The sequence below is a fragment of the Bombina bombina genome, chromosome 11, assembly GCF_027579735.1.
Source record: "Bombina bombina isolate aBomBom1 chromosome 11, aBomBom1.pri, whole genome shotgun sequence".
In the NCBI taxonomy this organism is placed as follows: Eukaryota; Metazoa; Chordata; class Amphibia; order Anura; family Bombinatoridae; genus Bombina; species Bombina bombina.
This window is the reverse complement of record NC_069509.1, coordinates 48346533-48360621: the sequence shown is the minus strand read 5'-3', so window position 1 is coordinate 48360621 and position 14089 is coordinate 48346533. Positions and strand designations below refer to the sequence as shown.

Genomic DNA, 14089 nt, shown 5'->3' with positions numbered 1-14089 from the left:
GAAGTCGCTTTTTGACCTCTCCTTTTACCAGAATAAACAACAAACAAGGAAGATGTTTGTCTGAAATCTTTAGTAGCCTCTAAATAGCATTTTTGAGCACGGACTACGTCCAAATTGTGTAACAAACGTTCCTTCTTTGAAACTGGATTCGGACACAAAGAAGGTACAACTATCTCCTGGTTAATATTTTTGTTGGAAACAACTTTCGGAAGAAAACCAGGCTTAGTACGCAAAACCACCTTATCTGCATGGAACACCAGATAGGGCGGAGAACACTGAAGAGCAGATAACTCTGAAACTCTTCTAGCAGAAGAAATTGCAACCAAAAACAAAACTTTCCAAGATAATAACTTAATATCTACGGAATGTAAAGGTTCAAACGGAACCCCTTGAAGAACTGAAAGAACTAGATTTAGACTCCAGGGAGGAGTCAAAGGTCTGTAAACAGGCTTGATCCTAACCAGAGCCTGAACAAATGCTTGAACATCTGGCACAGCTGCCAGTCTTTTGTGAAGTAAAACAGATAAAGCAGAGATCTGTCCCTTCAGAGAACTTGCAGATAATCCTTTCTCCAAACCTTCTTGTAGAAAGGATAGAATCTTAGGAATTTTTATCTTGTTCCATGGGAATCCTTTAGATTCACACCAACAGATATATTTTTTCCATATTTTATGGTAAATTTTTCTAGTTACAGGCTTTCTAGCCTGAATCAGAGTATCTATTACAGAATCTGAAAACCCACGCTTTGATAAAATCAAGCGTTCAATCTCCAAGCCGTCAGTTGGAGGGAAACCAGATTCGGATGTTCGAATGGACCCTGAACAAGAAGGTCCTGTCTCAAAGGTAGCTTCCATGGTGGAGCCGATGACATATTCACCAGGTCTGCATACCAAGTCCTGCGTGGCCACGCAGGAGCTATCAAGATCACCGAGGCCCTCTCCTGATTGATCCTGGCTACCAGCCTGGGGATGAGAGGAAACGGTGGGAATACATAAGCTAGGTTGAAGGTCCAAGGTGCTACTAGTGCATCTACTAGGGTCGCCTTGGGATCCCTGGATCTGGACCCGTAGCAAGGAACCTTGAAGTTCTGACGAGACGCCATCAGATCCATGTCTGGAATGCCCCATAATTGAGTTATTTGGGCAAAGATTTCCGGATGGAGTTCCCACTCCCCCGGATGGAATGTCTGACGACGAATCCGCTTCCCAATTTTCCACTCCTGGGATGTGGATCGCAGACAAGTGGCAGGAGTGATCCTCCGCCCATTGAATTATCTTAGTCACTTCTTTCATCGCCAGGGAAGTCCTTGTTCCCCCCTGATGATTGATATATGCAACGGTCGTCATGTTGTCTGACTGAAACCTTATGAATTTGGCCTTTGCTAGTTGAGGCCAAGCTCTGAGAGCATTGAATATCGCTCTCAGTTCCAGAATGTTTATCGGGAGAAGAGACTCTTCCCGAGACCATAGACCCTGAGCTTTCAGGGATTCCCAGACCGCGCCCCAGCCCACTAGGCTGGCGTCGGTCATGACAATGATCCACTCTGGTCTGCGGAAGCTCATTCCCTGTGACAGATTGTCCAGGGTCAGCCACCAACGGAGTGAATCTCTGGTCTTTTGATCTACTTGAATCGTCGGAGACAAGTCTGTATAATCCCCATTCCACTGTCTGAGCATGCACAGTTGTAATGGTCTTAGATGAATTCATGCAAAAGGAACTATGTCCATTGTTGCAACCATCAATCCTATTACTTCCATGCACTGCGCTATGGAAGGACGAGGAACAGAATGAAGTACTTGACAAGAGCTTAGAAGTTTTGATTTTCTGACCTCTGTCAGAAAAATCCTCATTTCTAAGGAATCTATTATTGTTCCCAAGAAGGGAACTCTTGTTGACGGGGACAGAGAACTTTTTTCTTTGTTCACCTTCCATCCGTGAGATCTGAGAAAGGCTAGGACGATGTCCGTATGAGCCTTTGCTTTTGACAGGGACGACGCTTGAATCAGGATGTCGTCCAAGTAAGGTACTACTGCAATGCCCCTTGGTCTTAGAACCGCTAGAAGGGACCCTAGTACCTTTGTGAAAATCCTTGGAGCAGTGGCTAAACCAAATGGAAGTGCCACAAACTGGTAATGCTTGTCCAGAAAAGCGAACCTTAGGAACTGATGATGTTCCTTGTGGATAGGAATATGTAGGTACGCATCCTTTAAATCCACGGTAGTCATAAATTGATTTTCCTGGATAGTAGGTAGGATCGTTCGAATAGTTTCCATTTTGAACGATGGAACCCTGAGAAATTTGTTTAGGATCTTTAGATCCAAAATTGGTCTGAATGTTCCCTCTTTTTTGGGAACTATGAACAGATTGGAATAAAATCCCCTTCCTTGTTCTCTTATTGGAACTGGATGTATCACTCCCATCTTTAACAGGTCTTCTACACAATGTAAGAATGCCTGTCTCTTTATTTGGTTTGAAGATAATTGAGACCTGTGGAACCTTCCCCTTGGGGGTAGTTCCTTGAATTCCAGGAGATAACCTTGAGAAACTATTTCTAGCGCCCAAGGATCCTGAACATCTCTTGCCCAAGCCTGAGCAAAGAGAGAAAGTCTGCCCCCCACTAGATCTGGTCCCGGATCGGGGGCTATCCCTTCATGCTGTTTTGGTAGCAGTGGTAGGCTTCTTGGCCTGCTTACCCTTGTTCCAGCCTTGCATTGGTTTCCAGGCTGGTTTGGGTTGTGAAGTATTACCCTCTTGCTTAGAGGATACAGAATTAGAGACTGGTCCGTTTCTGCGAAAGGGACGAAAATTAGGCTTATTATTAGCCTTAAAAGACCTATCCTGTGGGAGGGCGTGGCCCTTTCCCCCAGTGATGTCTGAAATAATCTCTTTCAAATCAGGTCCAAATAATGTTTTACCTTTGAAAGGAATGTTAAGCAATTTTGTCTTGGAAGACACATCCGCTGACCAAGACTTTAGCCAAAGCACTCTGCGCGCCACGACAGCAAACCCAAAAAACTCTTAACCATCTCCGTGGAGATGTTGCCTGTGCAACGGCAAAGAGAATGACTGGGGTGGGCGGAGCCTAGGAGGGATCATGTGACCAGCTTTGCTGGGACTCTTTGCCATTTCCTGTTGGGGAAGAGAATATCCCACAAGTAAGGATGACGCCGTGGACCGGACACACCAATGTTGGAGAAATAGCTCCCTCCACCTTAGGAACGGTCTGCCACAAGTCCCGCATGGTGTCAGATATGGGAAACATTTTCTTAAAAACAGGAGGGGGAGCGAACGGAATACCTGGTCTATCCCACTCCTTAGTAACAATATTCACAATCCTCTTAGGGACTGGAAAAACATCAGTGTAAACAGGAACCTCTAAATATTTGTCCATTTTACACAATTTCTCTGGGACCACTATAGGGTCACAATCATCTAGAGTCGCTAATACCTCCCTGAGCAATAAGCGGAGGTGTTCAAGCTTAAATTTAAAGGCTGTCATATTAGAATCTGTCTGAGGGAGCATCTTTCCTGAATCAGAAATTTCTCCCTCAGATAACAAATTCCTTACCCCTACTTCAGAACATTGTGAGGGTATATCGGATACGGCTACTAAAGCGTCAGACGGCTCAGCATTTGTTCTTAACCCAGAGCTGTCACGCTTTCCTTGTAAACCAGGCAGTTTAGAGAAACTCTCTGTGAGGGTTTTATTCATAACTGTGGCCATGTCTTGTAAAGTAAATGAATTTGACGCACTAGAGGTACTTGGCGTCACTTGTGCGGGCGTTATTGGTTGTGACACTTGGGGAGAGCTAGATATTAAACCCTCATTTCCTTCTGTCTGAGAATCATCTATTGCAATATTTTTAAGTGCTAAAATATGCTCTTTATAATTTATAGACATATCAGTGCAAGTGGGACACATTCTAAGAGGGGGTTCCACAATGGCTTCTAAACACATTGAACAAGGATTTTCCTTGGTGTCAGACATGTTAAACATGCTAGTAATATAACAAGCAAGCTTGGAAAACACTTTAATCAAAGTAAATAACACATAGAAAAAAACGGTACTGTGCCTTTAAGAGAAAAAAAAGCTGCACAAACTCTGCAAAACAGTGTAAAAAAGCAGTAAACAAAACGAAATTTTTACAGTAGCATCATAAAGCCTTAGTAACTTTGCACAACTATGCAAATAAACAATTAACCCCTTAATGTAAAAACCGGATTGACAAAACGTCAAAACAGCTCTGCTGTGGCGCCTACCTGCCCTTTAGGAACTATTTGTGGGGGAAAAAACTTCTTTACAGCCCTCAAACACAGAAGGAACCTCTGGAGAAGTAGCTGGATGTTTCTGAGGAAAAGAAACTGCGCAACTAAGGCGTGAAAATAGGCCCCTCCCACCTAACTCGATGTTATGGGGCCTAACAGAGTGTTTCTTAAACTAGCCATGTGGGTTAATAACCCTTAAACAAGCCACAATGACCCCTTAAAGTCCCTCAAAAAACGTTATATTTTCAATAAAACCAAAAAATTTTTTCCTATCAGTGTCACCAGTAACTAATGAGCCCTTTATGCAAGCTGGGATTCCTATTTGTCTGAATACAGCTTACCCTTCCCTCATGGGGATATTGCCAGCCTTTTCTAGAAATAACACAGTCTGTTTAGAAATTTAGAAAAAAATTGACTGAACATACCTCAATGCAGTTTAGCCTGCAAACCGTTTCCTGTACTCTTCAGCCCTTGTGAGAACAGCAGTGGATCTTAGTTACAAAGTGCTAAGATCATCATCCTCCTTGCAGAAATCTTCATCCCTTTTCTGCCAGAGAGTAAATAGTACACACCGGTACCATTTAATATAACAAACTTTTGCTTGAGAAAATAAAAACTAACATTTTTGTCACCACACTCACTTTACCCTTCCTAGCAGTTAAGCAGGCAAAGAGAATGACTGGGGGCGGAGCTAAGGGAGGAGCTATATAGACAGCTCTGCTGTGGGTGCTCTCTTTGCCACTTCCTGTTAGGCAGGAGAATATCCCACAAGTATGGATGAATCCGTGGACTTGATACATCTTACAAGAGAAATGGTAAAGTAAACTGAATATTTCTAGAGTGCCAGAGTGGAGTAATATTTTTCAGGTAATAACATACTTCCTATCTCTATGAATAGAGACCAACACTTGATCACTAGGTGGTATTTAACCCCAACACTTTTACACACATGTATGATTATGTACCATTTTGAACTCACTCTTGCAGAAAAAGTTAGTCGTTTCCTGTACTATTCATCTGATCCTTATCATAAATCCCCACATATCAGATGCAAACTGAGGACTCAGCTATTCCACATTCTTAGAAGTAACGCTAACCAGCTTGCCCCTAAAAGGTGGAAACAAATGGATATTCCCTCTATAAAAGATTGGGGGCTACAACTATCTTCAGTGAAAGATACCATTAAGTAATAATTAATGTCCACTTAAATACATATGATTCCTTAATATTCCTATGGGATGATTTAATTTTCACAATAAATGTATCTAGTTAGGTGTATTAATTACTAATAGACTGCTTCTGGAATAATTATGTTTTGTATCTGTGTGTCTTTGTTGAACAGTGAAATTCAACTTTCAATCTTCACTTGTTCATTCCTGTTATAAGACTTCAGAAATCATGAGATGTGCATTAGTTTAGTTTATTTTTCAATAACATTTTGTCATTTATATTTGACTGTACTATCATTATTATAGTATGCAGCTGTATTTATGTTTTCGTTGGAAATAAACCACACACTATATATATATATATATATATATATATATATATATATTTTAACACAGTGACCTACATCAAATAGCTGCTCATAGGTGGGGCTCTCTACCCCTTCATAATTTTTGTAACTTGTACCATATATAATGTATCTATATCAAAGAATTGACAAATATGTTGGCACTATTGAAATGAATGATAATATTTGGAGTATTATACCTGTAGTGTTGTTTTTTTTTTAGGTGACATCACACAGAAGCCATAACACCATGGTAGTGCTGTCCAACTCCTTTAAAAGTAAATCCTGAATGGAGGTTCCTATATGTGGTTGCTGATTATTTAAACCTAGATACTATCTTCCAAGTCCATTAGTCAAATTATTCACAATAACAGCCAGCCATGAATCTAAAGACAAAGGTTTTAGAAATTCATACCACCTCAACCAGTTATAAATTCTTGTTTATTTACAAAACCAAAAATCTTTACACCACTTTTGAGGTAGATTTGCCTGTTTTTCATTATTCACATAAAAGATATAACACTGTAAATATTTTAGACCTTCGGACATTGCTCTCTCATTAGTTTTCAAATATCATGAAACTTAAAATAATAATGATAATTAAAAGAAGAAAAACTCCAAAAAGTGCAAAAAGGGAAGGACAAAAGACAGTCTTTGTTTTATACAACGATAACATGTGAATATGCATATATTTATTCAACTTAGTAGGCAGCTAAGCCTAACATTTTCTCAGCTGATTATCAAAGAAATCAGTGATGCTTTAATACATCAGTAACTAGCTGAACCAAATTCTGCATTTGCAGGCACGTAAATGAATCAGTGGGATTGTACATCCTACATTTTTAGTTACGCAACAGGTGCAACATCTACTTATCTGATATAGACTAGTACTTAAATTTCCCTTTATAAAGTATTTCTTAAAATCAGTAATACATTTTAAATGTAAGACCTTTTATGTTCCTATGTGAGAAGGCTAAATAATTTTAAATGTATTTACCCCATTTATTGCATGAAGCTTCAGGAAATGTATTTGTTGTCCAATCATACATTTGTAATACAAACACAAAACTACAAATGTCTGACTATGAGGTTTCTAAATGAAGTGAACGTACCCCAAGGAAATGTAGCAAATGGAGGCATTTGAACCATTATGTTATCCTCTTGCAAACGATTGCTTTATTTTTTTTTAGTATGAGTTAACTGCCTTTAAAACGCTTTATTGAAAATCTTTATTGCAATCATAAAGTGACATTACAGGGTTGCAATAATCTGAAGTCATCACTGATAGGTTTCTCATACTTTAAAAATGTAGAGCAGCAATTGTTCTTAGTCTCCAGGCAATTCAAATAAAAATAGTAAAAAAAAAAGTGAAAATTTTCACAGTACAATAAATTCCACCTAATCGATGGATAAACTCAAAATGCCCAGGAATAAAATAAAAAAATATACTGAATGAAACCCAAATCATTTCCAGTATGGTCACAACACTCCATTATATGTACAAAAATGTTAATTTTATAAAGCTCTCATGTAAAAGTCAGATAATCAGGAATATATTAAGTTCGTCAAAGTTTTCCATTATTTACATTATATTATTTATTTACATTGAATGGAAAACAAATTAATACAGACAGCGAGGTATAAGCTCGCAAAACACGTTGGCTTTTATGGACTTATAATTTAGGCTTGGCTTCTTCTTTCTCTACCTCTTTGTCTTTACTTTTCTTAGACTTTTTCTTCTTGTGTTTGTGTTTCTGATTTTTCTCAGTCTCTGATTCATTTCCTGTGTGCTTCTTGTGTTTCTTATGTTTCTTATGCTTCTTATGTTTTTTCTTTTCTTTCCTTTTTTTCTTTTTCTTGCTGTCTTGGCTTCCTATTGAGCTAGCGCTGCTACTGTGCGACACGCTCTCCGCAGGACTATGGCTACGACTGACGCTGGGAGTGCTTGTGGCAGGTTGAGTTGAGTTGCCAGTAGCTGCACCTTCTGGTACTTTGTCATCCTTTCCTTTTGTTTCCTGAGAGTCTTGAGTTGGGACATCCTCCTCCTTTACAGACGCGTCACTGTCACTATCATTATAATCTGGCACAAAGGAAGCCTCATCAGTCTCTTTAGTTATATCAGAGGAAAGTCTTGAGGATCGCACCTGAGCCACTTTGGGCTTGTTAGAGTCCGTATCACCAGCTTCTTTATCAGTCTTTGTTTCTGGTGAGGCTCGTTTAGAGGTAGATTTATCACTTTTCTCCTCTACAGGTTTTGATTTAGTTTTTTCTCTGCCCCTTTCACTGACTTTACTGCTCTCAGAGGACTTTTGATCACTAGCACGTTTAACTTCAGAAGGCAGTTTCTGCTCACTGTGGGATTTTCGTTCTCGTGCTGGGCTGTAGCTACTCCGCTTTGATTCCCCTGGATCTTTTCTAGATGTATCGCTTTGTGTGCTCCTAGGTTTAGCTTTCTGGGAACCCGAAGATGAGTCTCTGCTTCTAAACGGGGAATCTTTTCTCCTTTCATCTCTTCTTTTGAGACTGGTGTGATCACGGCTGTCATGCTCTTGTTTCTTCTCTCTGTCCCTGCTGTCATGGTCTGGCTTCTTCTCTCTGTCCCTGCTGTCATGGTCTGGCTTCTTTTCTCTGTCTTTGCCGTCATGTTCTTGCTTTCTTTCCCTACTTTCGTGCTCTTTTCTCTCCCGGCCATGCTCTGGCTTTTTGTCCCTTTCTCTGCTCTCGTGCTCCTGTTTTTTATCCTTTTCTCTATTATCTGGATCCTGCTTTCGATCTTTGCCATCGTTATGGTCAAGCCTCTTATCACGGTTGGGAGTAAAGTCTTTGCTTGAGGAGCATCGCCCTGATTCATGCTTTTCGGATGTTTTTTCTTTAGAGGGCTGCTGACTTACACGATCAGCACTGCTGTCAGTCTGTGCATTTCCTTTCCTTTTGTCAGAAGCTTCTTTCTCAGAAACAGGACTCTCTTTGTCCTTTGTCCTGCTCTTGGAAACTGCAGAATCTTTTGAATTTTTGCTATCTTGTGTTGCTCCCTCAATTACTTGTTTTGGGGATGGCTTTGCATTCTCTGATGACACAGGCTCTTTCTCAGAAACTGATACAACAGGTAGAGGCTTTGCACTCACATTTGTTACCACACTCATAGGCTTTCCAGCAGTAGAGCCACTCGGCGTGTCCTTAGAGTCGTCATCTGACTCAAAATCATCCTTGTCCCACTTAGACTGTGGAACCTGTATTAAAATGATAACATCTTCTGCTGGAGTGGTGTTGTCATTGTTATACTCTTCAACCGTTTTAATAACCGTTCTTTTGGTGTCCACTTTCTCTTCGCCCTTCTGGACAGGACTTCCTCCAGTTGAACTTGTGCTACAAAAAAATAAAAACATTACTATATATGAAATACAAATGGCTCAGAAATTACTAAGACAATGAAACATTTCGTTCAAAAAAATTATACTTTTTAAATAACCAGATATAATTTTAAAAAGGCATGGAAGCCCAAATTGTTCATTCATGAGTCCGATAAAGAATACCATTTAAAAAAAGTTTCCAATTTAGTTCTATTATTTGCTTGTTCTCTGGTTAGTCTTTGTTGAAGAGTTATCTAGGTAGGTAGCGTGCACATGCCTGAAGCACTATGACAGGAAATAGTGCTGCCCATCTAGTGCTCTTGCAAATGTATAACATTGTTGCAAAACTGCTGCCATATAGCACTGCAGACACGTGCACACTCCTGAACATACCTACCTGCTTTTCCAACAAAAGATAACAAGAAAAAAAAAGAAAATTTGATGATAGAAGTAAACTGGAAAGTTGTTATAAATTGTATGTTCTATCTGAATCAGATTTCTTTTTGGGGGGATTTTATGTCCCTTTAAAAGAATATAAAACATCCTTCATTTACAATATTTTGCTACAGTCCTCTACAAATTAACATACTAAACCAGTGTGAAAATGTTTAATGGCATTACCATGTTTTTGCTGCAACTGTTTTTCAATAGCTAAACTCTGCCCACCATTTCGGAAGGAGCCAATCAGGACTAGTTGCTGGGGGAGACAAGGCTAGCCACTGCCTTTTTCTTTGCAAACACTCCATTGTTTTGTAGTCTGAAGTTTGTTCAACCAATTGCCAGAAATGAGAAAACCTGCATTTGTTTAGACTAAAATTGCAGTAAGATGGGGCAAACTAAGTGATAAAAGTATACTGCAAAGTTGATTTACTATGCATAAAGATTCAATATCACAATCTCAAAGAATTTCACGCACATTTAAGAACGACCAATTCAACTGGGTAGTGCTAAAAAGTGGTCTGGGTTAGTATTCTTATTAAAATGATAATCACTTTATATTCTACAAACTAGACTACCAAAGGGGGAAATCTCAGGCTTGTTTTTTCAAATATTCAATGATGATGAAGGCTTGTATTGTTAATAAGGGACCAGGGAAAAAACAAAACATAAGCTATACCAGCTCTACAATATTCTTCAAAACTGGATGAGGGAGAAGACACTGTGCAGCCTAGAATGTTCTTAATCTTAGTGTTGCAAGCCCATCTAAACAGCCCACAACATCTACAGGACCTACAGGACTCTACAGACAGCTTAATTTATGGCTAACTAGTCTAAGCAAGTAAATCTCGGTGCATTACTTTAAATACGAGACAGGATAACTGCTACCTATATCAAAGAATACATGCTGTAAACGGATATCAGTATTGGTTATTATATTGCCAAAATGACAATATTCCTAAAATGGTGCTTTCTGGGAAATAACCAAGGCATGAACCAAGCAGTGCGAGATCTAGTTTTTGCCCATTAAGCTTGGTCTTCTTTTGGAACCTGGCAGACAAACTACTATTATGATTTAGCAGACATTCTACTATGAAGTAGTAGAATATATACTAATACAATCTGTCCGATAGTCTACTATAACTGTAATCGAGCCGATAGTCTACTATAACTGTAATCTAAGAAATAGTCTATTATTGCTACAATAAAGCAGATATACTACTATTTGTACAATCTAGCAGATATACTACTATCTGTACAATCTAGCAGATATACTACTATTTGTACAATCCAGTAGATATACTACTATTTGTACAATCCAGCAGATACACTTCTATTTGTACAATCTAGCAGACATACTACTATTTGTACAATCTAGCAGATACACTTCTATTTGTACAGTCTAGCAGGTATACTACTATTTGTACAGTCTAGCAGATATACTACTATTTGTACAATCTAGCAGATATACTACTATTTGTACAATCTAGCAGATATACTACTATCTGTACAATCTAGCAGATATACTACTATTTGTACAATCTAGCAGGTATACTACTATTTGTACAATCTAGCAGGTATACTACTATTTGTACATTCTAGCAGATATACTACTATCTGTACAATCTAGCAGATATACTACTATCTGTACAATCTAGCAGATATACTACTATCTGTACAATCTAGCAGATATACTACTATCTGTACAATCTAGCAGATATACTACTATCTGTACAATCTAGCAGATATACTACTATCTGTACAATCTAGCAGATATACTACTATCTGTACAATCTAGCAGATATACTACTATCTGTACAATCTAGCAGATATACTACTATCTGTACAATCTAGCAGATATACTACTATCTGTACAATCTAGCAGATATACTACTATCTGTACAATCTAGCAGATATACTACTATCTGTACAATCTAGCAGATACACTTCTATTTGTACAATCTAGCAGATACACTTCTATTTGTACAATCTAGCAGATACACTTCTATTTGTACAATCTAGCAGATATACTACTATCTGTACAATCTAGCAGATACACTTCTATTTGTACAATCTAGCAGATACACTTCTATTTGTACAATCTAGCAGATACACTTCTATTTGTACAATCTAGCAGATATACTACTATTTGTACAATCTAGCAGATACACTTCTATTTGTACAATCTAGCAGATATACTATGATTTGTACAATCTAGCAGATACACTTCTATTTGTACAATCTAGCAGATATACTTCTATTTGTACAATCTAGCAGATACACTTCTATTTGTACAATCTAGCAGATATACTACTATTTGTACAATCTAGCAGATACACTTCTATTTGTACAATCTAGCAGATATACTACTATTTGTACAATCTAGCAGATACACTTCTATTTGTACAATTTAGCAGATACACTACTATTTGTACAATCTAGCAGATACACTACTATTTGTACAATCTAACAGATATACTACTATTTGTACAATCTAGCAGATATACTACTATTTGTACAATCTAGCAGATATACTACTATTTGTACAATCTAGCAGATATACTACTATTTGTACAATCTAGCAGATATACTACTATTTGTACAATCTAGCAGATATACTTCTACTTGTACAATCTAGCAGATACACTTCTATTTGTACAATCTAGCAGATATACTACTATTTGTACAATCTAGCAGATACACTTCTATTTGTACAATCTAGCAGATATACTACTATTTGTACAATCTAGCAGACACACTTCTATTTGTACAATCTAGCAGATACACTACTATTTGTACAATCTAACAGATATACTACTATTTGTACAATCTAACAGATATACTACTATTTGTACAATCTAGCAGATATACTACTATTTGTACAATCTAGCAGATATACTACTATTTGTACAATCTAGCAGATATACTACTATTTGTACAATCTAGCAGATATACTACTATTTGTACAATCTAGCAGATATACTACTATTTGTACAATCTAGCAGATATACTACTATTTGTACAATCTAGCAGATATACTACTATTTGTACAATCTAACAGATACACTACTATTTGTACAATCTAGCAGATATACTACTATTTGTACAATCTAGCAGATATACTACTATTTGTACAATCTAGCAGATATACTACTATTTGTACAATCTAGCAGATATACTACTAAGCAGGAATAAACAAACTTCCACTGTTATTTGCGTACCATTTTATTTGTTCTGCTGTACTTTGAGTGCAATTCAACCAAACCTTTATTGGACTATACTACAGGCTTACTGTTTGTATAACAATTTAAAAGGACGCTTTCAATGTTCTTTCAGAGTATTTACTTTTAAACAAAGACCAAATTTCAGTGTGTTTAACAAAGGGATTAAAAGACAATTAAGTTTGGACACTTTGCACTCTCTCATGCTATTCCTGAGTAGGAGTCAATTGGCGATTGGCGGATACATGCAAATACCTCTCCTGATTGGCCAACAAATGGCTTCCCAGGAGAAGCAATGCATTGTGCATGGGATGTGTAATTTAAAATGTTTTTAACAGCTTTGAGGAGGTCTGACATACAATAAAATAAAGTTCTATAACAGCTCTATAATAGCTTAATTTTAAAGCAGAGGGGTCTAAAGGTTTGAAATGATCAGTTACAACACATGCATAGTATAAATTACGAAAATAAATGCTTGGTGATAAATCAATTATTTTACACTAATTTAAAACATTAACACAAACAGTTTTGCAATAGTCTCTGTATCTTACAACACAAGGAATTCTTACCTGGTATAGTCCACCAGAGTGGAGCCAGTCCCATCAGGTAGAGGCAGTTTCCTTTTCCCCTTGCCCTTTATTCGCTCAGGTTTAGGTTTGTTCATTGTGGCAGATTCCACTTTAACTTGCCCCTCTTCTACATTACTGGTGACATCAGTGGTTGTAATTTTCTTCCCAGTTTCACGGTTCAGTTTAATTTTTTTCACAGCTGTAGAAGCAGGTTTGCTCTTCTCTGGTAGCTCTTCTGGTACCTTTTCTGTCTTTATCGTATCTGCTTCCGTTTTTTCCTTGGAGGTTACAGGCTTTATGGCTTCCACACCCTCAGTTTTTATGATTTTTACAGTTTTTTCCTGCTCCTTTTCTAGCACGTTATCATCAGGTTTTCTTTTCCGTTTCTCAGCTTTGGGCTCAGCCGGTCGGGCTTTGTCCCCAGATTTTTTAGTTGTCTCTTTATTTGAAGGTTTGTCCTGTTTTGACTCTTTGGGTTGTTCTTTTTTGTTCTTATCGTCTTCTGTTAGCTTGTCAGTTTGCTTGTTATCAGTTTGTTTGCTTTCAGTTTGTTTGTTGTCATTGCTTTCCTTCATCATCTTGAGATGGACCTTGCGTGGGAGTAAGGCTGCCTTATCCTCTTTATGTGGTTGAGGAGGCTTGGTGTTATCTCCTTTTTGAGTCTCCTCTTTGGGTTTCTTGGATTGTGGTTCAGTCCCTGTAGATTTTCCTTTATCTCCGTCACTCGCTGCT

The 14089-nt window shown here is 38.1% G+C and overlaps 1 protein-coding gene across 2 annotated transcripts in view; it reads right to left on the bottom strand.

Annotated features, from left to right (window-relative positions):
* Positions 1–6201: 6201 nt before the first annotated feature.
* Positions 6202–14089, bottom strand: part of RBBP6 (RB binding protein 6, ubiquitin ligase) — a 180896-nt gene continuing 173008 nt past the window's right edge. For both annotated transcript variants that reach the window (XM_053695298.1, XM_053695299.1), the window contains 2 exons: positions 13358–14089; positions 6202–9145 (listed from right to left, as the gene is read on the bottom strand). The exon at positions 13358–14089 is cut by the window's right edge and continues 1062 nt beyond it. In XM_053695298.1, the coding sequence (XP_053551273.1) occupies positions 7453–9145; positions 13358–14089 (2425 nt within the window). In that variant the 3' untranslated portion in view covers positions 6202–7452. The remainder of the gene's footprint in view (positions 9146–13357) is intronic.